General features: G+C 37.9%; 1 protein-coding gene and 1 pseudogene across 1 annotated transcript; both read right to left on the bottom strand.

Moving 5' to 3' along the window:
• Positions 1-1138, bottom strand: part of LOC141427728 (conserved oligomeric Golgi complex subunit 8-like) — a 3571-nt pseudogene extending 2433 nt beyond the window's left edge.
• A 368-nt stretch (positions 1139-1506) lies between these two features.
• Dp1 (satellite-binding protein 1 Dp1) lies at positions 1507-26476 on the bottom strand. The gene is made up of 18 exons (XM_074087879.1): positions 26408-26476; positions 26261-26327; positions 23388-23652; positions 22668-22883; positions 22138-22344; positions 21690-21747; positions 20696-20853; positions 19440-19623; positions 17325-17455; positions 17045-17228; positions 16207-16940; positions 14458-14680; positions 10776-10906; positions 10207-10362; positions 7215-7457; positions 3326-3463; positions 2906-3000; positions 1507-1819 (listed from the first exon to the last, which is right to left on the bottom strand). Exons 3-18 carry the CDS (start codon positions 23604-23606, stop codon positions 1522-1524), a joined length of 3375 nt encoding a protein of 1124 aa, XP_073943980.1. The 5' UTR covers positions 23607-23652; positions 26261-26327; positions 26408-26476; the 3' UTR covers positions 1507-1521.
• Positions 26477-26883: the final 407 nt, after the last annotated feature.

Consider the following 26883-nt stretch of genomic DNA (forward strand, 5'->3'; position numbering starts at 1 on the left):
TTTCATACAATATTAATATGCAATAGTAATAATATTAAAAAAGCGTGGGTTGGCCTAGTGGTGTTTGACCTATCGCCTCTCAAAAGAAGGTCGTGGGTTCAACCCCGGCTCGCACCTCTAGTTTTTCGAAATTCATGTGCGGAATTACATTTGAAAATTTACCACGAGCTTTGCGGTGAAGGAAAACATCGTGAGGAAACCTGCCTAACCTGCGAAGCAATTCAATGGTGCGTGTGAAGTTCCCAATCCGCACTGGGCGCGTGGGAATATGGCCCAAGCCCTCTTGTTCTGAGAGGAGCCTGTGCCCAGCAGTGGGACGTATATAGGCTGGGATGATGAGTAATAATATTGTTTTAGAAATACGTGAATTATTTTCGATTTTTCTGTAAAACATCCTCCCATACGAAGTGAAAAGCGGAGTGCACAATGTGTTCTTAAATTCCATTTTACCCTCGACGGCGAGGCATTTATCACTCTTATTACTACTCTTTATACCTTATTTTCTTAAAATATAGATAATTTCTAGATACTAATTTAAATACCTTGGCATAAAATGGCACATTAGTTCAATTTTTTTTTAATATCAGATACTGTCTCGTAAATTACACATGGCGGCTGAAATCAAGTGAAAGGCCAAGTAAAAGAATATTAAAATAAAAACGACCTGTGACCCTTTTCACGAAGCTACAAGTTACAATTTACAAGCGGTAGTCTCTTTTCAATGCATACTGCTAAACAAAGACTACCGCTTGTAAATTGTAACTCGTAGCTTCGTGAAACAGGGCACTGGTTGTGAATGTCAATAGATGCTAACTGTCCGTGTCACATTCAATCGGATATTGTTTTGAGAATCCCTTAAATGAAAATACGAAGGCCAAACCAAGGTCAAACATATTTTTGCCGATATATTCGTAACTCTGTAAGTATTTTTGGATCAGAATAGGACAAAATTGTTCAAGAACCCTATTTGTTCATATTTTACATTGGTAAAATATGAACAATGTCAATTATACGGTATAATTTATACCTAAACACTGACAGTAATATAACAAACGCGGACGTCACTCACTGTGTCCCATAATTTCGTATGACCTGTTTTAACGAAACTCGCGTGACCACATTCGTGTCGGCAGCGCATTTCTGTTAATGTTATTATTCGTTGAGTAGTAAATATTATTATTATTTGTTACATGCATACTTTTGCTTAATAGGAGGCTCCACCTCGTCTGTATACCACGTAAAATACCCAAATAAACTTTCTCATTTTTCATTTTCATTTTAATTTTTCATTTGTTCTATTTAATCATTTAGTGTTGTGTATCTTTACTTTTAGGTTGTTACCATTTTTTTTTTTTTGCGTGAAATAAATATCATAGGACAATTTACATCAATTGACCTAGTTCCAAATTAAGCAAAGCTTGTATTATGGGTACTAGGCAACTTATAAAGATAAATATGTAAATATTAAATACCCAAGACTCGAGGATTGTGTATACGATATCTGCCCCGACCGGGCGGGGATCAAACACGGTCTATCGGCCGCCATATTATTTTCAAGTTGGTTAGATTCTTAAAACCTGATTTGTTGGCATTTGTTTTACTTACCAACTGGTGAACTATGGCTAGAATGGCGTCCTTAGCCTGCTGCGCCTTGTCCTCGTATCCCTGGATGGTGATGACGTCATCCTCGGGCTCGCCTCGCTTTGGCAGGTTGATCTGTACTCCGTAGTCGGTACGGATCTTTGTGATGACCCCACCGCCTTTGCCGATCACAAGAGGATGATATTCTGGGTCCACTTTGAATTTCAACTCAAATGACCTGTGTAAGATTTTTTTTAAAATAACACAAGTTTTCTCGCGTGGAAAAACGTAGAAAAAAAAAATAAGACCATAGTCAGGCAAAAAAAGACTTACGATAGTAAGCAGCAGCAGAGTAAATTAGTTTGATCTTCTCTAACTTAGCTTCGTTACAATGAGTTAGAATTATTATAATGGAATTGTTTCATCATCCTACAGAATTGTCACTGTTTTGAGTTGGTAATACAACTAATACACAAGGTCGGTCATGTGGCGAGCGACAACCTTCGTACAGCCCACGATACGGAAGTATAGCGGTGAACGTCACCCGTAAAAGTATAAAATAAGGTATTGTGGGGGCAGGGTGCACGTGGCAAGCGTAAGATCTGATGAGCGTGCGCGACTGTCACATGCGCAGAATTTAGCAGTCAGCGCTACACTTCCGTGCCCTTTTATCATGAATCTTTCCTTGTCTTTGTTCGGAAGGAAAAATATCTACTTTAGTTTCAGACTTTCAATCGGAAGCTAAAGTATTTAAACGAAGGAAATAAAAAATAATGTCAATTATAAATATGTGGATTGTGGATATTTGACTTGTTAGCAACTAATCAATATGTATGAAACCAGTGATGACAATGTTGTTTACTGGAAGCTACTTTTTCAAGAACAATGAGTACCTATTTATATATCGAAAATAGAAAGTGAGACATGAATGCACAGAAAAACCAGAAAAAGAGACCAGCGCTGAGAATCGAACCCAGATTCTCAGCATTCCGTGCTGCGTGCTATAACCCCTACACCACCGCTGACAGGAGTCTAGACACAAATTTCTCCTATGCACACATATCTCAGGTTGCTTTTTTCTACTACGCTACTTAAGCAGCAGCACTAGCGACATCTATGTTTAGATCTTGTTTTGGAATCCAAAAAAACAATAATAATTTGATTGCTTATATAGTAGCGACATCTCTTGTCTGGGTGAGCGGTTAGTTCCGAAAGAGTGTTGACGTCTCTCGATACAAAAAGATTCCAAAAAACCAATCATACCTATTTGTATGTTTATACATGTAGTTTGTGAGTTTTGGATAAATATTTATAATTTTCTTACCTTAAGGCTCTATCTTCTTTCTCTTTCTCCATTTCAACTATTTTGTCAACAAGCGCATGTTTCGCTTTTTCGACATTTGTGGGCGTTCCAGTTACCTGTATAAAAAGTTTCTTGTTTTAAACAAATTCAAATACATTTTCATGCCATACCTACTATACGTTATTTCAATCCAATTTATAAAGTGTAAACAAAGAAGCCATTAACCCTTAATAAGGCCCCATTTATTGGAGCATACTACCACAGATCAAAAACAGCTATCGAATACATACCTCTCAAAGGATATTTTTAAAGCTAGTAGTATTTTCAATAATTACAATGAATATTGTAACTTATTACTAAAACAATTAGGTTGAATTTTCAAATCACAGCAGAGTAATTCCCAAGCAGATGTGCCTGGGGACTGAAGTCCTGTCGTCTAACCTTGACGATATCGGTCTGTTCCTCGTTGGGCGGCAACAGTAGATGCACGTCGTACGTCTGCATGAGTTCTCTTCGCTTCTGGCCGGCGAGCAGGCGGTGGAGCTCGTTCGGCACTTCCACCTCGATGGTGATCGGCACCTGAACAAACACAAGTGTTTGTGATTAATGGAATAGATCACGTTGCGTGAGGTCTCGCTTAGACGTCACGAGAAAAGGGTAAATGACACTGTGCTGAGTGGGGCCAAATACTATTCGATGTTCTTTCAAAAAATTTTGACATCTCATAAAAAATACGACGATTCGTACCAAATGCGCTAGAACATTGCCGACGATGACTGATCAGTCTGATCACTTATAAACCCATAGCCGCGTGGCTCTGCATGCATTGTAAAAAAACTAGCACGATATTTCTCTAAGTCTAAATGAATTAATTATTTATCTTTGTATAATTAAGAGCTTTGATAAAATAAATTCAAAAATCCATTTAATTACAGTACATTTTGCTTATACTCAGTGGCGGCGTAGGGCCTTAATTCGGCGCGGGAAATATAATTTTTGCGAGGCCCTTATGATGGCCACCACACATTAGATGACGGATTTTCAAATGTTCAAAAAAACAAGAACCATTTGAGGTGCGAGGTTCCTTAGACCGCGAGGCCGTGGCCCACGCCTTGGGCCGCCTCTGCTCATACTCTTCTCTGTCCAGATGAAGTACATAGCATGTTACTATACCAGCGGCTAGCCGGCCCGTCCGATGGTGTGCGGTGTATTTTAGGTACGGAGTTTTTGTGTCTGAATTGTGGGTTGTTGCGAAATTGTAGGCATGTGTTAGAACAATATGTAAATTAGAGTAAGCATCAATATTGTTATTTATAACTATTGCGGAATGCAGCATCGATACAAACCGTGATGCGGTTTACCGATGCGATAAAGGATTAATTGTATTTTTTTTATATTAATAAATAAATAATTAATTATAAGTATTTGACAACTCCTGAATTTGCCATGTCTTATATAAGGTGCTAACAAATTAGGTACCAATATTTTTACAGCAGATAGTACACGTCTTTAAGGCCCCGATCGACGGCGAGTAAAACCGCGGTTTTGCGGCTCGTCGGTAAAGCTTGCCGGTGTATCAATACAAAACGTGGTTTTATATACCGACGAGCCGGGCTCGTGGCTCGTCAAGTATGTTTAATTTTTTACTCGGCTCGCCGTGTAAAACGCGTGTCGATCACGGCCGGCGAGCCGAGCCGGCAGTTTTGACAGTTTTCGGCGAAACAAAAGAAAGTAACAAAGTTACTGCAAGCTTGAGAACCGGGTCCGGAAGTGAAGTTGTGTATCAGCCAAAGTTATGGTATTATAAGGAGCTTTAATTTCTCGACGATCAGACTCAAAGTAAGTACTTACCTACATTGAACTATGGTATGGCATAGAGAAGATCTTTATATCTATACATAGTAATAATAACCGATTTTTATTTTATTAGGGAACTCGGTACTTATATGTGCAATCAATACTTCATACTTTGAACACGACATATGGCTCAACCGCGGTCACACGACTGTTTTGCTCGCTAGTCGATCAGTACCAACGAGTCGCGAGTAATACCGTCGTTGTAAAACCGCGGTATAACGGCTCGTACGTCGATCACCCACTTTAAGAGCACTTATCTAGATTGTGTCTTAAAGGCGGTAAATAAGGAATTACGAACGAGAGAGTATTAGAAGCCCGAAGTCGAAGACCGAAGGCTTTAATGAGTCGATGTTCGTAATTCTAGTACCGCCCGTGCGACATACAATGTTTTTCATCACATTTGCGAGTAAAATTGTACATTTGTAAAAGAAAAACTAATATTCTTTTTTAAATTGCCGATACCGCCCGCCGCACGGAGCAGCAGCACACCTACCGACCTAGGGCTTCATGACATGAAAATCAGTACGGGCAATGACTCATTTACCGACCACGGGTTTCATGACAAGCACATTAAGGTAGAGGGTTTTATTTGGGGGGTTGCAACCAAGGTAGCCTGCATGTTACGACACTGTTTACGAGCAAGTGTGATGAAAACTCATTTACCGACCTTGGGCTTCATGGCATGAGAATTAGTACGCGCAAAGACTCATTTACCGACCATGGGTTTCATGAGAAGCACATTAAGGTCGAGGGTTTTATTTGGGGGGTTGCAACCAAGGTAGCCTGCATGTTACGACACTGTTTACGAGCAAGTGTGATGAAAACTCATTTACCGACCTTGAGCTTCATGGCATGAAAATTAGTACGCGCAAAGACTCATTTACCGACCATGGGTTTCATGAGAAGCACATTAAGGTCGAGGGTTTTATTTGGGGGGTTGCAACCAAGGTAGTCTGCATGTTATGACACTGTTTACGAGCAAGTGTGATGAAAAATATTTAAAAGTTTGTTACTTTTTGGAGATAATTAGAAAATCAACTTTGGTGCGTCACATGCAAGTATGTCTTATTTGTCTAATCTTGAATTGAAAACCTTCATAACTTTGTTATTTGTAAAGGTAGCTTAAAAATTATTTCTCTATTCGATAACAGGTATTGTGAAGTTTTAATTTATAAAACGTATAAAAAATAACCAAATAACGTATTCAATATTACGTCATGAATGGAACATACCTCATTGTTTGTACTGTTCAAATTTACTAAACAATGCCTCTAACTGAAAAGGTTGAGGGTCGTCATTTACGTAAATAACAACTCATGGTTATGGATGAACCATTTACATGTACAGACAAATTGAAATCATTGTTGCGTCATAAATAATAATAAATAAATAAATATCACGGGACAATTCACACCACCTGACCTAGTCCCAAAGTAAGCTTAGCTAAGCTTGTGTTGTGGGTACTAAGCAATGGATACATATAATTATATAGATATAGATACATACTTAAATACATATTCAACACCCAAGACCCGAGAACAAATCGCCGGCTGACAAGCAAAACTCACTAAAATTTCTGTCACTGCTCTTCAAAAAGTCGTATCTAGTTAGTAATTTCATATTGAGATACGAGCTTTGTTGTAAGTAGGTATTTGTTACTGACTTTTGCATGTCACCCGACGAAATATTCGTATTTTTCATACAAATATCTGCTCCGACACGGGAATCGAACCCAGGACCTCAAGCTTCGTAGTCAGGTTCTCTAACCACTAGGCCATCTGGTCACCAAAACCATTTTGTTATGGGTTGCCAAGTAAGAAATAAAAGAAATACAACTATGAACACTAATACACTATATTAAGACTTGATTAATTTTAAATTTAAGCACTATCAGTATAATAAGTGACTGGAACTTAAAGTTAACTTAGCTTATAGAACTAAAGGATCGATCAGATTACAACTTACACAACTAACTTATTACTAGCTACTTATCACTACAGTTGAGCGCCAGGAGGGATTTTGACTTCGTCAGGGATCCGTGCCTATCCGTATGCCACCGGCTAGCGTCCAAATTAAAATTTTACTAAGTGGCAAACTAAACGACTTTCTCCTAATCCCAAAGGGCACGTCAATAGTAATGCAAAAACGTCATTAGGGACCGCATAAAACCGTCGCTGGGATTTATTATCATCATCATCATCATCCCAGCCTATATACGTCCCATTGGTGTGTTCAGGCCTCAAATCAGTATGAGAGGGCTTGTACGTAATTCCCACGCGGGCCCACTGCGGATTGGGAACGTTGTAGTGTGCTACACCATACTTTCGCTCTTACCTATGTATCCTAGTAGTTAAGTATATAATAATCATTTGTATCCTCGCTTACATTCAGAATAAACCCAGCTTTCAACCTAAACAGTTGTCTCTTTGAACGCCCAACATCACAACTTGTGGTTTATAGTGGTGATATTTACCTGCTCGAGTAGAGCCTTCTTGGCCGCCTCGCAGTTCTCCGGTCTCCCGGTGATGCGGATGACATCATTAGCGCCCGCCTCCTCGTCTCCGTTGCGTACGGGAATGTCGGCCGCCTCAGCCGTGTCGCGTTCCGGGAACTTGATTTGGACGTCGCATTCCGCCGTGATGTCTTTCACTTTGGAGCCACGCGCGCCCATCACGGTGCGGTGGTGCCGTTGCGGGATTATGCATTCGATTGTCACCTAGGAAAAAATAATAGCTTGGATTTAAAGACGGATAAAATTTAAACAAAGAAGAATCATGTTTCGTTTCTTGGTGATATTCTATAAAAATCGGCACTAACGAACGACGTTTATTTTTCTTTACTTCATGTCTACTAGCGCCATCTATGGTCGCATGCGGGAACCTTCCTATCCAAACGGAAAAGCGACCTTTTGACATTATTACCAAATCATTGTTAGCATATGCAAACTTTCGATCGAAAAAAACGAACAATTTCAAACGGCCGCCTCTTTCATATTGCTTCTTTATATATATGGCTTCTTTGCGACAAAACTGTTGCATCTATTACGCAACTTTGGAGATAGCACCGATTTGTCGCAAAGGTGCGATATGTAAATGACCTAAAGACTCGCGCTGTTGGTTGACGCAGTTTACATTTCAAACCAGCCAAGAGCGTGTCGGACACGCCCAAAATGGGGCCCCACACCATAGGGTTGGATGACCCACATTACGTCTATGGGAGAGATACCCTAAAAAATTTTTTTTAATTTTTATTGTACCATTTTGTCGGCATAGTTTACATATATATCCGTGCAAAATTACAGCTTTCTAGCATTGATAGTCCCTGAGCAAATCCGCGGACGGACGGACAGACAGACATGGCGTAACTATAAAGGTTCCGTTTTTGCCATTTTGGCTCCGGAACCCTAAAAATGATGCTAGTCTGATGGTAATAAATTATCGCAGCTCTTAGACTTTATACAATCTGTGGTATCTTGACACTTTGACACTAAGATACGAATAACACAAGCCTGCTGTGCAGTCTGTAGCTAGCCATCTTCTTCTTTAAGCTTCAACTCTGCCAATATTTCTCGCCCGCCTGCAACGTATGTATACTAACGTGTAATCCATACTATCCATACTAATATTATAAATGCGAAAGTAACTCTGTCTGTCTGTCTGTATGTTACGCTTTCACACCTAAATCGCTGAACCGATTTTGATGAAATTTGGTACAGAGATAGAATAGACCCTGGGAAAGAACATAGGCTATCTTTTATTGCGAAAAAGAGGCTTTAAGGGGTTGAAATAGGGAATGAAAGTTTATAAGGTGGAAGTTCGTCGCTGTCTATGATCAAACCATGAAACTTGGTATTTAGGCACTTAATAAGAACAAAGTCGATATTTGTTGGGATGAAATAGGGGATGAAAGTTTATATGGAAGGTCGTCATTATCGAAGATAGATGATCTATCATAGATCGTTGAATCTTTATTAAACTTGCCATTTCGGCACGTGATAAGAGATAAATAGATAATTGTTCGCGCGTCTCTTAAAATTCTTCCTGTGAGGGGGTGAAATAGGGGATGAAAGTTTATATATGGAAGATCGTTATTTTCGAAGATAAATCGATGGTTCTTTGTGAAACTTGGCATTTGGGCACGTGATAAGAGATACATAGATATTTATTCGTGCGTTTTTAAGTCCTCCTGTGAGGGGGTGAAATAGGGGATGAAAGTTTATTTGGAAGGTCGTCATCTTTATTAAAATTGCCATTTCAGTACGTAATAAGAGATAAATAGATATTTGTTCGCGCGTTTTTTTAAATTCTTCCTGTGAAGGGGTGAAGTAGGGGATGAAAGTTTATATGGCAGATCGTTATTTTCGAAGATAAATCGATGTTTCTTTATGAAACTTGGCATTTTTGGGCACGTGATAAGAGATAAATAGATATTTATTCGCACGTTTTTTAAAAGTCTTCCTGTGAGGGGGTGAAATAGAGGATGAAAGATTATATGGAAAATCCTCATTGTTGAAGATAAATCGATGGTTCTTTATGAAACTTGGCATTTGGGCACTTATTAGAAATAAATAGATATTTGTTCAAGCGTCTTTGAAAATTTAACTCGCGAGAGGATAAAATAGGGGATGAAAGTTTATATGGAACTGCCTTGCCTTGCTATGCCTTGACTTAGAAGTTTGATTTTATCACAGCTTTCAGGACTTTTAACCTGAGTTTAGGGTTTTAGTTTCAACTCGATGCCGATGCTGATTTATAGTGTGCAATAAAGAATATTTGTATTGTATGATACTATCCGCGCGTTTATGAGATAAAGGGTCTTGGCAGACAGACGGACGGACTGACAGCAAAGTGATCCTATAAGGGTTCCATTTTTTCCTTTTGAAGTACGGAAACCTAAAAAACATTTGTTCCGGCGCCTTTCAAATTTCGACTTGAAAATGTGGGGATGAAAGTTCGTCAGGAATTCCAAACAAATTTACAATATCTATACCTATTTATCGAAAATATGTGTGTGTAGCTATGCTTAATAAAAATGCTATCTTAATTATAATCCTACCCTCCTAACTTACAATAACGGACGTAAGGTGTCAAGAGTTCACTATGAAGAATTTGTCCTTTTGTGTTGGCAGGGTAGAATACACGTCGTATTGCTAAAATGTGGCTACCCGCAAAATATGTATGTTTTACGAAAGAATGGAAGAACAAAAAAAAGTTTATATTTATTGTAATGTATTAAAATAGGTTATTTTCAGTAAACCGTAGCAGTTTCTATGTGCTATTATTGGCAGAATAGGTATCCTAAATAAATTAAATACTTCCCAAAGTTACTATTCCACGCGGACGAAGTCGCGGGCAAAAGCTAGTCTATAATAACTTGAAGTAGCTAAATGATCTCCACGATAGTTAATTTATTTTATCTTTATTTTGATAGGCTTAAAGTTACAACTTATTAGTTTTTTTTTTTACCTTGGCTTCCAAATCCTCGATGATTTCGAGTATACGCGTTTTAGCGGCTTCGATACACTCCTTGGGTCCCTTCAGAACGACGCGGTCGCTATTGACGCCTTGTCGCGGGAACGATATCTGCACGCCACCACAGTCGTCCGCAATGCGACGTAACACCTGCACCAAAAGTTATGATTTAAAGTACAAAATAGAAAAACAAAAGATGGATATAAAGCCTTGTATTTTTATTTAAGAGCTACCATTTGCTCAGCTGCTTACACTTGTGCTATGACAGTCTTATTTGTCGCAGTTGAGCTACATATTACATAGTTTGAAGAAGTTTTAAATATTTCGGGTGATTTCAGATGTACTTTTAGGTAGTAGTTAAGTAGGCTTGCGCATGACCACGCCATAATAAGCGAAGCGGAAGCAGCATGTTTAGTAAAAAAAATACTCATTCTAAATTTGAAGAAGGTTCTATCTAAACAAATTATAATGATGTGATCTCTACCGATCATGACAAAATTTAAATAAAATGTTCAGTGTTAAAATATGAATTGAAGATATAATGAAGTCTTCCAATGTCAAACCTCTCCGCGGCGAGCTACGAAGTGTCTATGATGTCGCGGCGCAACTGCCATTTCACTTTCCGACACGTTGCTAATATCCGCCACAGCAGCTTCCAGCTGTTTCCGTGCCGCCTCCACTTGCTCCTCACGCCCTGAGCAAAAATTATTTGATTATAATAATCTATATTAATAATTTCGTACCGGTCTACGGTAGACTCGAACGAAATGCACATCAAATTGAAGAGCGTAAAAAATTAGTCAATCCGAGTCGACAACTTGTATTCGGAAAATTCGGATTATCGAGTATTTTCAATATAAACTGCAATAATATACTAATTATATAATGGCGTTGCGAAGTAAACATGTCAATGTCATCACATCAAAGTGGCGTTAGTGTCACGTCATCACGTGTCACAGGTGTCACAGGTTTGCATTTCGTTCTCCATTGTGTGTCCATTGCGACCTCTTACGGTACGATTCGTCGATTTTCATCAGATCGATCGTACAGACGAATCGTACCGTATATGGGGCCCTTTAGGTCTAATTTCTTTGATTATTAGACAGATACATCATATGTAGTCGGTCCCAAATTTCTGTCACTTTCACATTATTTTTAAATTTAGAACATGATTTTATTGAATTCCTTTTTTTAATGTTTGACAATTATTTTAAAACAATAAACAGTCATTCGCTGCAATTTCTCACGATGGAGTGGACATTGAAAGAAAACCGAATAGCTGTTTTAGCATTGCACCGCTGTGGGCACTCGCCAAGTACCATTTTCAAGTTGCTCATAAATTTAAATATAACGCTTAGGTTTGTGTACCGTACTATTGATAGGTACAATGAAGTATCCAGTGTTGAGGACAAGAAAAGAATTGGCCGGCCTCGCTCCGTACGAACACCAGCAGTGATCAAAGCGATCAAGGCGCGCATAGCAAGAAATCCTGTCCGAAAACAGAAGTTGATGGCTTTGCAGATGGGTGTCAGTAGAAAAACCGTCAAAAAGGTTTTAAACGAAGATTTTAGTCTACGAGCATACAAAAAATAGAGTGGGCACTTACTTAATGCCCGTCTAAAAACAATAAGGCTTAAAAGATCCCGGAAAATGTTAAAGCGGTACGCGAAAAATCGACACCGTGATATCCTCTTTACAGACGAAAAGATTTTCGATATTGAAGAGAAGTACAATAAACATAATGATAGAGTGTACGCTAGGAGCTCTGAAGAGTATTCTCTGATCTTATTAAGGGCCAACTGAGGTTCATTTTTGCGAAAAAGGGGTCAAAATCAGTGCGAAAGTGTACCAAGAGACTGTTTTGGATAAGCATGTTAAAGATCTGCCCAACACGCTATTTTCAGGACATAATTTTGTGTTCCAGCAGGACTCTGCTCCAGCACACAAATCCAAGACCACTCAAGCGTGGTTTGACCGTCAAAAAATCGACTTTATAAGACACGAAGATTGGCCTTCCTCCAGTCCGGACCTTAATCCTCTGGACTATAAAATTTGGCAGGTCTTAGAGGCGAAGGTCTGTGCTAAACCCATAAAAATTTGGAGAGCCTGAAGTCATCTTTAAGAAAAGCAGTCACTGAAATAGACATGAAAATGGTGCGTGCTGTGATAGACGACTGGCTGCGCCGATTAAGGGCCTGTATTAAAAACTAAGGAAGTCATTTTGAATAATTTTTAGTAATTTTCATTCTTTATTAAATGTACTTTAAATTGGTATATAATTTATTAAAAACTGATTGGTACTTTTGTTTTTATCATTATTTTCATTTGTGACAGAACTTTGGGACCGACTACGTAGTTATTTGGGCAAATAAGATCAAGGAGAAATATCTACTGGTGAAATACCGATACGTAGGTTAGCCGTTAAAGTGTTTGTGATAATAATTCAGGCTGGGAATATACATCAGATTTTTCGATAAGTACGACAGTCTTTACTGGCAAAAAAATTTTTCAAACATATTATGAGTCTACATTTTAGCCGAGCGAAGCCGGGTTTTCATCTAGTCTATATTAATAATTTCGTCCAGGGGTACGGTAGACTCGAACGAAATGCACATCAAATTGAAGAGCGTAAAAAATTAGTCGATCCGAGTCGACAACTTGTAGGCGGAAAATTCGGATTATCGAGTATTTTCAATATAAACTTGAATAAATTACTAAGTATATAATAGCGTTGCGAAGTAAACATGTCAAAGTCATCACATCAAAGTGGCGTTAGTGTCACGTCACCACGTGTCAAAGGTGTCACAGGTTTGCATTTCGTTCTCCATTGTGACCTCTTAAGGTCCCCACACACGGTACGATTCGTCGATTTTCATCAGATCGATCGTACAGACGAATCGTACCGCATATGGGGCCCTTTAGGTATGATTTCTTTGATTATGAGACAAAAACATCATAGTTATTCGGGCAAATAAGATTTAGGAGAAAATATCTATTGGTGAAATACCGATACGTAGGTTAGCCGTTAAAGTGTTTGGGATAATAATTAAGGCTGGGAATATACGTCAGATTTTTCGATAAGTACGACAGTCTTTACTGGCAAAAATTTTTTTCTAACATATTATTATGAGTACATTTTACCCGAGCGAAGCCGGGTTTTCATCTAGTCTATATTAATAATTCCGTACCGGTCTACGGTAGACTCGAACGAAATGCACATCAAATTGAAGAGCGTAAAAAATTAGTCAATCCGAGTCGACAACTTGTACGCGGAAAATTCGGATTATCGAGTATTTTCAATATATACTTGAATAAATTACTCAGTATATAATGGCGTTGCGAAGTAAACATGTCAAAGTCATCATATCAAAGTGGCGTAAGTGTCGCAGGCATTTCGTTCTCCATTGTGACCTCTTAAGGGCCCCACACACGGTACGATTCGTCGATTTTCATCAGATCGATCGTACAGACGAATCGTACCGTATATATGGGGCCCTTTAGGTCTAATTTCTTTGATTATGAGACAGAGACATCATAGTTATTTGGGCAAATAAGATTTAGCAGAACTATCTACTGGTGAAATACCGATACGTAGGTTAGCTGTGAAAGCACGTTTGTGATAATTATTAAGGCTGGGAATATACTTCAGATTTTTCGATAGGTAGGTACGATAGTCTTTTCAGTGGCAAAAAAAATTTTTTAAACATAATATTATGAGTCTACATTTTACCCGAGCGAAGCCGGGTTTACATCTAGTAAAAATAATATTATGCATAAGACTTGTATAAATATTCAAATGTTATAGAAAGCTTTTATAAAACAGAGTAGGCACAACTTGACACTTTAAGGGGCTGTTTCACCATCCATTGATTAGTGTTAACTGACGGTTAAATGTGATGCCGTCTCTATTTGTTTTGTTCGAATAGACGGAGACGGCATCACATTTAACCATCAGTTAACACTAATCAATGGATGGTGAAACAGCCCCTAAGAGTAAGTACATTGTACTGTAGGTATGTAAGGTTTAGCTTAAATAATGCAGCCAAAGCTTTTCTTATATTATTATTATTTATGAATGAAAATACTAAAAGCCCCCAAAATGGTATGGTAATATTTATATAATTTCTTGTATAGGTATCGTCTAGTCTAGACATTCAAGATGTATGAAAAATTCTAAGAACTCGAATACCTGGAAGTTGGATCATAAAAATTGTTAAGCGGCTGCAGGCTACAGAAAAAACTAACCGATTATAAAGATGGCCTCCTTATCCTCGTCTTTATCGGTAGGGAAGATGATCCTAGCGCCGGTGTGTTCGCGAATCTTCTTGATGTTAGCCCCGCTTTTGCCGATGAGGAACTTGTGGTGTTCCGCGCGTGCGCGCACCGTGGCCGTGTGGGACGTGAGCTCGCGCTCGGAAGCATGCGCTAGCAGCTGCGCTTTGGCTTTCTCCACGTCTTCCACTGGACCCTGGGCGAGATAACCAATAGTCAATAAGAATAAGTTTATTAAGGGGCTGTTTCACCATCCATTGATTAGTGTTAACTAACGGTTAAATGTGATGCCGTCTCTATTTGTTTTGTTCGAATAGACGGAGACGGCATCACATTTAACCGTCAGTTAACACTAATCAATGGGTGGTGAAACAGCCCCTTAATCTCGTATCTCTACAGTTACATACTAATTACATAACAAGAGAAGCGAGCGAATAGCGTCTATGATTTTATGTATACACAAGTCGTTACCCCCGACTCAGTCCGAATTAGAATTCGGTTATCGCTATCCCGCGGAAACTATGCCATTTTTTCGTTAACTTTCACATTTATAATATTAGTGCGATTTCTTGTGCTAGTTCCTAATGAATCAAAGTACAGACTCTTGTCCCAGGCCACCTTTAAACAATTTAAGTTATTTTTAACGGTCTCAGCAAATATTGATAAAAAACCGGCCAAGAGCGTGTCAGACACGCCCAAAATAGGGGTCCGTAACCATTACGAAAAAAATAAGTAATATTTTTCTAAGGATTTCGTATTTTATACGGAATCTTCCAAGTTTAGGTATATTTTAAACCTTAGGCTGCTATTTACTCTTAAACTACTAATAATTCTCAAGCAAACTTAGACGTTATAGTTTTCCTTGAAAGTTTGATATACTTACTACCATCCTGAATTTTTTCACATTTTTCCTCCCACCGGTTTAGATAGGGGGACGGTCGATTTTAATGAAAATTTGCACTAAAGTTGAATATTTTGCAAACAAATCACTGAATCGAAAAATCGTTTTAGCAACCCCCTAATGATTCCAACGATACCCCACACTACAAGGTTGGATGAGAAAAAAAAATCACCCCCACTTTACGTCTATGGGAGGTACAGTAAAAAAATAAAATTCTGAAATTTTTGTTATACCATTTTGTCGGCATAGTTTACATACATATTCGTTCAAATTTACAGCTATCTAGCATTGATAGTCCCTAAGCAAAGCCGCGGACGGACGGACAGACAGACAGACAGACAGACATGGCGAAACTATAAAGGTTCCGTTTTTGCCATTTTGGCTCCGGAACCCTAAAAAAGAGTTAATTCTTTATTAAAACGAAAGATAGTATAATATATACAGCTGAATCTATTTAGATCAAAATTGCGACTGGTCCTTCCGTTGCGATAGTAATCGGATATTGGCGTTTGATCCGACTGGTTTAAAAGCTCATTTTTTTTAAGTATGAGAAAGAAAATGCAATGTTTGCTATTGCTAACCGGAACTAATCCACTAGGTTGTAATTTTAGCAGAATGATTGAAACATCTAGTAAAGGATGAACGCATAAAAAGAATATTTTATGGCTTGGTATAAAAATAAGATCTAAAAATACGTTCTGTCACATGTTCCGAGTAATTAAGATCAAATCAATCACAAATACATTACTAAATTACATAAAATTAAAAAAAGTGTACTTAATAAAATAATGAGCTTAATTGAACATTGTGCATAAACCAACCTTGATGACGACTTTGTCGCTGTCGCTATCTGCAGGCGGGAACTTAATGAGCACTCCACCGCACTCCTCCATAATAGAATGGATGAGTTTACCGCCCGCGCCGATCAGCGAGTTGTAATATTTAGGCGCGATCGTCACCTCCTCTGTAACTACATTGGCTTTCTCGTTGTGGATCTGCTGGATCCTCTTGACTGCATCTTCGACGTTCTCTCGCTTGCCGCGCACCGTGATGACGTCACTATCGTCACCCTCTGCCGGTAAGTCGATCTGGGTCTGCGTCTCGTCACGAATCTTTCTCAGATTAGCACCACCTTTTCCGATGATAAACTTATGAAATTGCTTGAAGATAGGGACCTCTTGCACGTAAGAAGACTCAGCAATCTCCTTGATTAGCTTGTGGAGATGTTTCTCGCATTTTTCAATGTCTTCCTGCGGGCCCCTTAGTTTGATAGGGCTCCTTTTCTGCCCCTGGTCTGGTAATGTGATGAGCACTCGCTCGAACTTCTCGCGGATTTCTTTAATCTTATCTCCCCTGACTCCGATGAGAGATTTAATATACCTATGATCAACATACACCTCTTTCGACCTTTCGTTTTCTAATTTCATAACCATCTCTCTTAATTTTCTTTCAGCATCGGCGACGCCTTGGTGGCTACCTTCGATACGAATGACATTGTTGCCTTCGTTTTCAATAATATTTATAACTACGCCAGTCTCATCCTTCAGTCTGTTAACTAGAAATTAAAACAAAGGAATGATTAGCTGAATTAAAAAAAAGTGAATCAATATATTTTTCAACTCATATTGACTTCTTAATTAAATTATTTGCAGCACTTACTGTTGGCTCCACTTTTGCCAATAATGTGTTTAAAGAATTTGGGATCGACAGTGAGTTCCACGTAGGTGAGGGTAGCGATCAAATTCTGTACGAAATCATTTAATTCTAATTGCGCGCGTTCCACTTCTTCGGGGGGTCCATCAATTTTCAGCTTGTCTTCAGAATGTGACATATCTACATGAACCTAAGAACATTTTATTTTTTATAATCAAGTTTGTCGACAAAACATGAAGTTTTAAGAGCTCGTGCACTATATATATGGGTTTGGGCATGAATTTACCTTTGAGAAGTCTTGAGTAATCTTTTTAATGTTAGAGCCATTTTTTCCAATAATGTATTTGTGTATCCATGTAGGAGCGTCAACTGTAGCCGTTTTGACAGAGTTAGCTTTTTCGCACACCTTAGACAATGCTGTGGATGAAAATGAATATTATTATTACTTCAGAACAATGTCCGTCGAATTAGTATTGACATCAACATTGTAGTGCTTATTTCCCAAGATTAGAGAGGTACACAAACTAAGCACAAATAGCGAGCATTCCGAATGCTTTCAAAGCCGAAAAAAACACAGAATCATGCTTCGCAAGTCAGGTATAAATAGATCAATCTTAGATTAGATTATCTGTAGTTTGGCCACAGATTATATACAAGTTACTACGTAACAGATACACCACTTGTAGGGACGGAGGGCGATCCCACCGCTATCGATGCCTACCGCTCCTATCAGGGCGCGGGTGACGCAACGTCATTGAAATGTGCGCTAGGGTTGCCTCCGTTATGTAAACACTAGCTTTTACTCGCGTCTTTGCTCGTTTGGTATTTTAGGTATTCAGGGGGCAAGGTGATTCCACAAAACAAACAACTGATTGAATTTTATTAACTGAACAATGTCATAGTTTATGTAGTAACTAACTAGTAGATACGGTATTTTAGAGAGGCTAATAATGAATTCAACTGAACAATAAATATATTTATTTAAAAAATCTAAGCCAGACTTGCACCAAACAAAGAAAACTAAAAAAAATACTATTTTTTTGAAACCTACTACAATCCCAATCCGATCTGAACCAAATTTATACTGGACCATCGGGAGCTTGGAAGCTTTCACACGAAAAAATATATTTCAAAATCTGTTGATAAATGGCATAGTTGTGAGGTAAAAGCATAAAAAAAAAACATTTTGATAAAGAACCAGTCGCCTTGAGAACTTCCTCCTTCTTTTAAGTCAATAGGATATTAAAATCACGTGAAATACATATACAAAAACTGTAAGAAACAGTTTCGAATCGTCGTAGGTATACTTTGTAGTTCCTTATTAAAAGACTTCAAAAAATATAAATTCTAAGACGTATAAAATAAATAAACATACATATAGCAATAACATTTACCTTTCTTCGTCGTACGTCGTAGGTCGTACGGCAGTTTAAAAAACCGGTCGGGAGCATGTCGGACACGCCCAAAATAGGGTTCCGTAGCCATTACGAAAAAATTAAGTAATATTTTTCGTATTTTATACGGAATCTTCCAAGTTTAGGTATATTTTATACCTTAGACTGCTAATTACTCATAAACTACTAAAAGCAAACTTAGCCGTTATAGTTTTCCTTGAAAGTTTGATATACTTACTACCATCCTGATTTTTTAAAATTATTCCACCCACCGGTTTAGATTTTAGAGGGGGGGGGGGACGCTCAATTTTAATGAAAATTTGCACTTTAAAGTTAGATATTTCGCAAACAAAATGAATCGAAAAATCGTCTTAGTAAACCCCTAATGGTTTTAAAAGACTTATCCAACGATACCCTACACTATAGGGTAGGATGAGAAAAAAAATCACTTACGTCTATGGGAAGTACCATAAAAAAAATATTTTTGAATTTTTTATTGTACCATTTTGTCGGCATAGTTTACCTATATATCCGTGCAAAATTACAGCTTTCTAGCATTGATAGTCTCTGAGCAAAGCCGCGGACGGTCAGACAGACAGGCAAACAGACTGACAGACAGACATGGCGAAACTATAAGGGTTCCGTTTTTGCCATTTTGGCTCCGGAACCCTAAAAAGACAATTTTTTATTTGTTGATTGATTGGTGCACCGCTGAATATGTCCGACATTTTGTTTTTTTTTTGACATTAGGTAGGTACATAGGTGCGAGAGTTGTTTACGCGGGAAACGTATATTGTAGGTAGGTAGGACCGTCAGTGCGCAGCGAGGCGTTGCAACCGACTAGCATTTGTGTCCTCTGAGATACACTTAGAGATCAGTATTTACCGCGCGGCCTTGGACGAGTGGGGATAGCCTGGTTTGGCATAACCGTGGGCATAACGATCTATCGATTTTTCGTGTTTTGCGTCCAACTTTCTCGTATCAAAAGCCCATGTTCCCAAACTTACCTAGTCCGATTTTGTTATGGGGTCCATGAAGCGTGATAGTGCCAGTAGGCGAGTCTGGAGGTGGCATTTCAACGGACACGCCGGTCTCCTTCAAAATCTCGTGGATGGTGCTTCCGCGGCTGCCAATCACGTATTTATGCTGTGATTTCGGGACCTCGACACGGACTGTCGAACATTTCTTGGCCTGGACAAAATGAAATAACAATTTAACAAAATTACATAGACAAAGAAACCGACTCACATTTACATGTTTATATAGATACATTTTTACCTACAATTTATTAGGCAACAATTTTTGATAGATTTTTTAGACCAGTTTATTTTATTTTTTTCTATTTCATGGCCTATTTTTTTATGCAGACTGAGGAGCCCATTGTCACGATATATTGTCTATTAATTTTACGTTTCTCCTGTCTGTATCTCTGCCACCTACATTAGTCTGTTCATATTTATAAATTTCACAGAAATTGGTTGTCTGAAAGAGATCGCTTTTTAGCGATAAGACCGCCTATTGTCTACCTGAATTTTTCTATTTTTGTGATGCCCCTGTACTGATATTAAATGATATCGTAACGGATAACTCACGTCTTAAACCGAGTTTAGTTCGACATGTTTCGGTCTATTTCCCTGTACTGCTTTTGGTGATCAATAAAGAATATTTGTATTGTACATAAATAAAATAAACAAAACGCCTAGTAATTAATTTTTAGTTTAACCCTGTAACTGCCATTGTCTGAATTATACGACAAAAATTATCCAGCTCATTTCGCCGCAGTCTTAGAATTATGATAAAATGTCATATAGTTTTGATGTAGGTGGCGATACGGGCACGTACGAATGAAAACGTATTGGCGGTTAAAAGGTTAAATACACATGTGTTTACACATACAATTGATTATAAGCCAATGCTTAATGGACTTTCAACTGTTGATGTAACTTAGTGATAACTCATTAGTGATAGTTTCAAGCTATATATAAAGTTTGTTTTTGCACTAATTCTTATAAGTATGTATGTAACTGGCCTCGCACGTGGTCACTCTTCATTTTACATTCATTTCACATTCATAGAATATTCATAAATTCGTTCATAAAGGACCACATGTCGTTTTTTATGCGCTTGTTGTAACGATAAAAACCCAAGTCGAACGCTCAGCAAACGCAAGGAATCTGGTACAGTTTAACCTTACACACAATCCTTGTGTTTGTATCGATACAACTGGACGTGTCTGTTGATAGATTTTGTGAACAAATCTTACCATATCCTCGTGTATCTGTTCAATCTGCGCCTTGGCTGCAAGTACGCCGTTCTTCTCTCCGGCGACCACGATGTCATCGCTCTGCGTCGACGACGGTGGGATGTGGATGCGAGCGCCGGTCTCCGCGCTAATTGCTGCCACGCGCTCGCCATACGGCCCTAGAGAAAACAAATTCATTCAGCATAAGATATAGGTACATAAAAAAAATCACATACATACATATATTTAATATCAATGTGAAAGGACGTCAAATTAATGACTGACACCATGCGCCTGGTGGACGAGCCGTGTATTCGATTTTAGTGACTACGTTCTACAGATGATAGCAGCGTTGGCGCGATTTCGTGCTAAGTGTACTTCCGATTAACAAAGAATTTAGATCCCAGACTCGTAAGAAATAAGAAGTAAGTTATGACAAAAAAGGTAAGAAAAAAAAATACAAATCTATGCAAAGTTGAAGTTTTTTATCAAGCTAAAACTTTCGTTGTAACAAAAAGTTTCAAAAATGTCTCAATATGGTTTAGCATACTGTACAGTCAGCAACAAAGATATGAACAGCCATACTGCCAAAAATATGTATACAGGACTTTATTGCCTCAACATTAAGGTCGTGTATACACATTTTTAGCACTTTCATATCTTTGTTGCTGACTGTACTCAAATATTTTTTTACTAAGCAACATTAGCTTTTGTTCTTAAAAGAGATAAATAATGGAGACCAAGAATAATAATAAAACTATTGGTGGTAAATGTTAGTGTACAAACTACAAATAAAATAGTACATAATAAAGATGAACTGATCTCAACTTATAGTTATTTCATCACTGGTGATGATATGGGTAGTTAGAAAATTAATTACCTACACAATTAAATTCAATTCTGTGAGTCATCTTTGGGTTTTCCTAATAGGTTATAAATGTATTAAGCGAACTTAACAGCCGCATATTATCATTAAAAACAAGTTAATAAAGAATGTGACTATGAAATGTCTGACCTTGGATGAACGGGTGATATATCTTCGGTACCGTGATCCTTTCGAATGCTTTGCGAGACTGAAAAAAAAAACCTTACTAGATTACGTGTTTAAGCTGTAAGAGGTTCATATTATTACCAAATTAAGTAATTTAGTCACGACATGATGAGAATCATACAGACAAGATTTCGTAATAGATCGAACCTATGATGAACTTTGAATTATATTTAAACTAATCTCATCTGTTTTAGAAGCTTACTTCTCGTTGTAGTCAAAAGAATGTCTGTCAATATAGTCTTAAAACTTGGATTTTGCCTTCTACTCTAATAAAGAAATAATAGAAGCTAAAAAGTCAGGTAGTGTCAGGTGTGTTTGGGCATATTAAGCCCTGATGTTATACAACATTGTTTACATACAAAATTCTACCGATATCAAAATATGACTGGGAATAATCCTGCTGATATTGTACCTGTTCCTCAGAGCAGACCCTGATCTCATGTTCGGCCTTCTCGATCCCCTCCTTGGTGCCGGTGATGGTAACAATCTCGCTGTTGTCGGCTATTCCGGGCACGCTTATCTTGGTGGCAGTCACCTTCTCCAAATCTTTCAGTTTCTGCCCCTGCTTGCCCAGAATCCAGCGGTGGTGTTCTTTCGGTATCGAGATTTGCTTGCTAGCCTGTAGAACGTTAACAATTTATAAGTAACATAGAATTTACTTGCGGCTTCGCACGCGAAAACCATAACACTAGTAATTGAATTTAAATTCCGGGATTCTGAAAATATCTCAGTGAAATACCCAAAAATTACATCATGGTAAGTACATATTTTGGGATTTGATCCCCGTTCTGTGTAAATATCGGTATATACAAGCTTTTGTGTTATTTGTAATATTAAATTGTAACGATGTGTACCTACATATGTATGTGTGCATTGTACTATTCAAATACTCATGCATGATGTAATGAGATAATTCATAAGATTTTTGAAGTCAAATTTTACCTGTTGTTGGAAATGCGTCAGGATCTTACGACGAGCGTCCAACACGGCACTATGTTTTCCAGTAAGAAGGAAAGTAAGGCTGCCGTCCTTGCTAGTAGAAATCTCGATGTGGGCTCCTGTGTCCTTGGTGATAGCCTGACATGTTCGCAACGATTCGCCCTCGCCAAACGTATTGGCGTTATCCAGTTTCCTCTCCTCGTATGGCACGTGAAATACCTATTAAACAAACCAATTGAACAGGGGCCATTAACAAAATCACTACAAGTAAAACAATTTATGCATGTAATGGCATACGAAAGTAGAGACGTCGGTGACGTGTGGGCGAGCGATTATCAGCTTTATTGCGTAAATATAAAAGTCGATTTCACCTGTTGTAAATTGCGCAAATGAAATTAAAAACATCATGTCGATTACGTAAGCGCGACTGAGCGGCGTGTCGCGGCGCCACGTGTTGCACTTGAATCTAGCGTGGCATTACGCCGGTTAGTGCTGCAAACGACAGCCAACGAGTATGCTTCTTTCACAAGACTAATATTGATCCCTTTGTTAGGATAATTTCTTTAGTGGGCTGGTGGCCCGCTCATTGCCAGGATAGTAAGCAGTTTTAAGCAGTACTACAAAGCTGGTTAGATTTGACCTCTCCACAAACCTCTTCATAAAATAAGAGCACTCTTAACTAACTTAGTGAGTAACACCAGAAATTTTTTTAGTGAGAAGTACCTGGGTATGAAGCGAAGAGCCCACTCGCAGCTTGCTGGTGGCTTGCTGGATGTGGCGCTGAACGGGCGGCGCGGAGTGCGGCAGGGCGGGGAACAGGTCGTCGTAAGCGTGCGACCCGCTGTTCTCGTACCCCACATTATTCATCTCTTCGCCGTGCACAGGCAACTCCGGGTGAACCGGCAACATGTCTCCAACCATCATGGATTGCTGATGCATCATATTCGTCTCCTCCAGCAGTCCTTGTCCGCGCCAAGTCGTTACAGTACTACAGACAAATACAATATGTGCACTGAAATTTCATACCATGTGACATATTTGAACAACTGTTCAAACTGAAGTTTGTAATAATTATTTGCTGAATATGTACTTAATTTGTGGCTCTGAATATTGTAGACATAAACCAACTCATATGAGTTGGTATGTTGTAAAATTCTTTATGATTGAGACCTGACAGAAACTATAGCAATTGAAAGTATAAGAAGCTTGGCCTCAATCAACATTAATCAAAATATACTTTGTGACCATGCGTCTTTCTTTACTTATCAATTGTTTCCCACTTTTTTACTTATCAGTATCTTTAGGAGACCATCATTTATCAAACTGCCTTCTACAATGAAAATACATGTCTCATAGTATGTTAGTAAAATCTTACAAGTTTCATTTTCATCCACCTGGTTGTCTGAATAACTATTAAGTTGGTAAAAGTCAATAACCAAAAGCTTGCTACAATTAAAATGAACAAAAATTTGTGTACAAATCTGCTAAGGAAAGATTGTCATCACATCATGCATACAACTGCTCCAACTATTTCGAGGAAATTTGGTATGTACAGGTTTTCGGGGATGAAAAATCAATCTGCTTGGTCTTATCTCTGGGAAAACGCTGGTTAGCGAGTTTTAGCCCAAGGGGGGCTCGGTTGCCTAGGTGCTGAATTATTAAATGAAACAAGAACTTTAAATATACTAATGAAATAATGTCCTTAATCACAAAAATATCTTACAAATGTCTTGAGATCTCTGTGATCTAAAACAATTTACTTTAGAATTTTTATTGCAGATATAGTGACCACACAAACACACATGCACACACACACCAATATTTGGTAATGGTACCTACTGTATTATTATATTGTCATTAGGTCTACATATAATCTGCCAAATTTTAGGTTTATCTTACTTAGAGCTGTAAGATTTCTCCCAATATTTGATTACATTGCCAGTTACAAATAAAGTAAAGAAGTAGTACCTATGTGTTTTGAAAAAACACAAACAAAAAATATTAAGAATAGGTATCTATTCCTATGGCAGTTGGTTGGGTGGAAAATACATGCAGTTCATGGACAATGATTTATTATTATTTATTTATGTATTTATTACACATGCATTTATTTACACAACATTACAGTAATTACTAATACACTGTGAAACTACAATAGGGATAGCTTTACTGGGAAATAATATTAATCAGTTTGATAATGAATTAGCAAACATATTTTTAACTGTATTAATAATGTATTTGCCCACTCCTGACTGTGCCAAGGTACACAAGGCCGAATAATGGCTTAGGTCTTAACTTGATGTCTATTATCCAGTAAACGTAAACGTAAAAAAAGTATCATTATAACATTAATTTCGTAGTGACACGAAATGCAAAGCAACTACGCTATGCCACTTCCAGTCTGCGTTAGCTCGGAGTTTCATTGTCTTGTTTACAACTCGGCGCGGCGCACGGATCTTACCTGCACTAGCAATAAGTATCGGCTGAATGCTGTTGGAGTGTTGCATTGTTACCTACCCTCGTTTTATGTTCTCGCTCATTAAAACATGCATGTTTAATTTTAAGTTCTCATAATAAGTGAATTGTAAATTCTTAATGAGAATAAATGATCTTTAAACCTATAAACCTAGCGCTACATATTCTACAAGTAAGACTCCTATCAATTGGAAATCATGCTGTTATAAGCAGAAAATATATGGCACAAACTAGCTTATTAAGTTAACTAAATCTTAACTATTTAATGATATTATTGATTATAGAATATTATCTAAGAATTTTACATGTGCTTATCAAAATATTCTAAATGTTTAGAAATGATAAAATACTAATGATTTGATATGGTGTATCCTGATTAACTTTAGATATTTTTGTTTTACTGGACTTTTTGTAATCTTATGTAAGTACTTACATATTTTTTGATTTTGATGTGTTTGAGTTTAGCTCAGTTGTTATAAATTTTCAGAACACAAAATAAATTACAAAGAAGTTTCATGCTATAGTCACTAACTTTTTATTAGTGACCGTTGAATCTATAAATTCATTTAATTACTTTTAAGCAAAGAATCAATTAATGATATAATAATATAGTCTACAAAGTTATCAAAACCTAGTTAATAAATTAATCAACTAAGGCTAAATCTGTTCTAAATATGTATTATTTTCTTTCATTTGACTTCTCATTAGTTTGGACAGTAGTGGGAAAATTAATACTTTATACACAGTATACCAACAAGCAACAAAACGCAAGCAAATACACTAAGTATATGTACATAATCATAGATGCAGTGTTAGTAATTATTAGGAGCAAGTTAATAGATAATCTAACTAAATACCGCTCACGGAACCAGGTTATCAGTGAGACAACTAGAGATGGCACATTTTCTTGTTTTGACGTTCATTTAATTCAAATAAGAATATTACGAATAATGGAAAGCGTAAGTAGGTTACGGAATAGTAATAAATACGGCACTAGGACACGAGGCTACATAAATGAAATACAAATATCAGCATCCCGAATTCGTGATAATACGTGTCACCTTCTTTCTCCCAACACATTTGACGTGGAACTCGTCATGATAAAATAATTCAAGACTTACCTAAAGTACTGTAGCCAATCAATCTGAAAGTTTATCCTTTAGACGCCAGGATCGGGTTTTCTTCCTCCTGTACGAAATCGAATAATGAAATTAATAAAGTAAGTAATATGAAGAAAACAAAAAATATTTTCCCCCATACACACGTACCCAGTGCTGCAGCAAGTGAGCGAGCGAGATAGATAGATGCTGGAGTTGCCAACGCAACACATTGAAAATGTCATCGGTTAAAAGGGCTGCGTTCACAGGATTTTACAAATCAAATAAGCCACTTTTTTCATTTGGATTATATTGTAATAATACATGGTTTGTAGTTACCACAATATTTGAAAGGAAAAATATTCTATCAAGTGACACTTATCGGTTGACTACTCTTGAGTATCTTTCCATTAACTTGATTAAAGCCACTTTTTCAGTTTTAATCTGTGGGGGAATGTGGGTGTTAGAGGTGGGTAAATCCGGATCTGAAGATTCAAAAGAGTCAGATCCTCAAGCGGATCCGAATCCCTTAATGACTCCTTTCAAATCTTATTGACTCCGGAGTTACTAACTCCGACTGGATCGAGCGGCTCGCCTCGCTCGTGATCGCCGTCACGCTCACTCACACTGACTCGCTCCGTCCGCCT

The sequence above is a fragment of the Choristoneura fumiferana genome, chromosome 5 (genome assembly GCF_025370935.1).
Source record: "Choristoneura fumiferana chromosome 5, NRCan_CFum_1, whole genome shotgun sequence".
NCBI classification, from domain to species: domain Eukaryota; kingdom Metazoa; phylum Arthropoda; class Insecta; order Lepidoptera; family Tortricidae; genus Choristoneura; species Choristoneura fumiferana.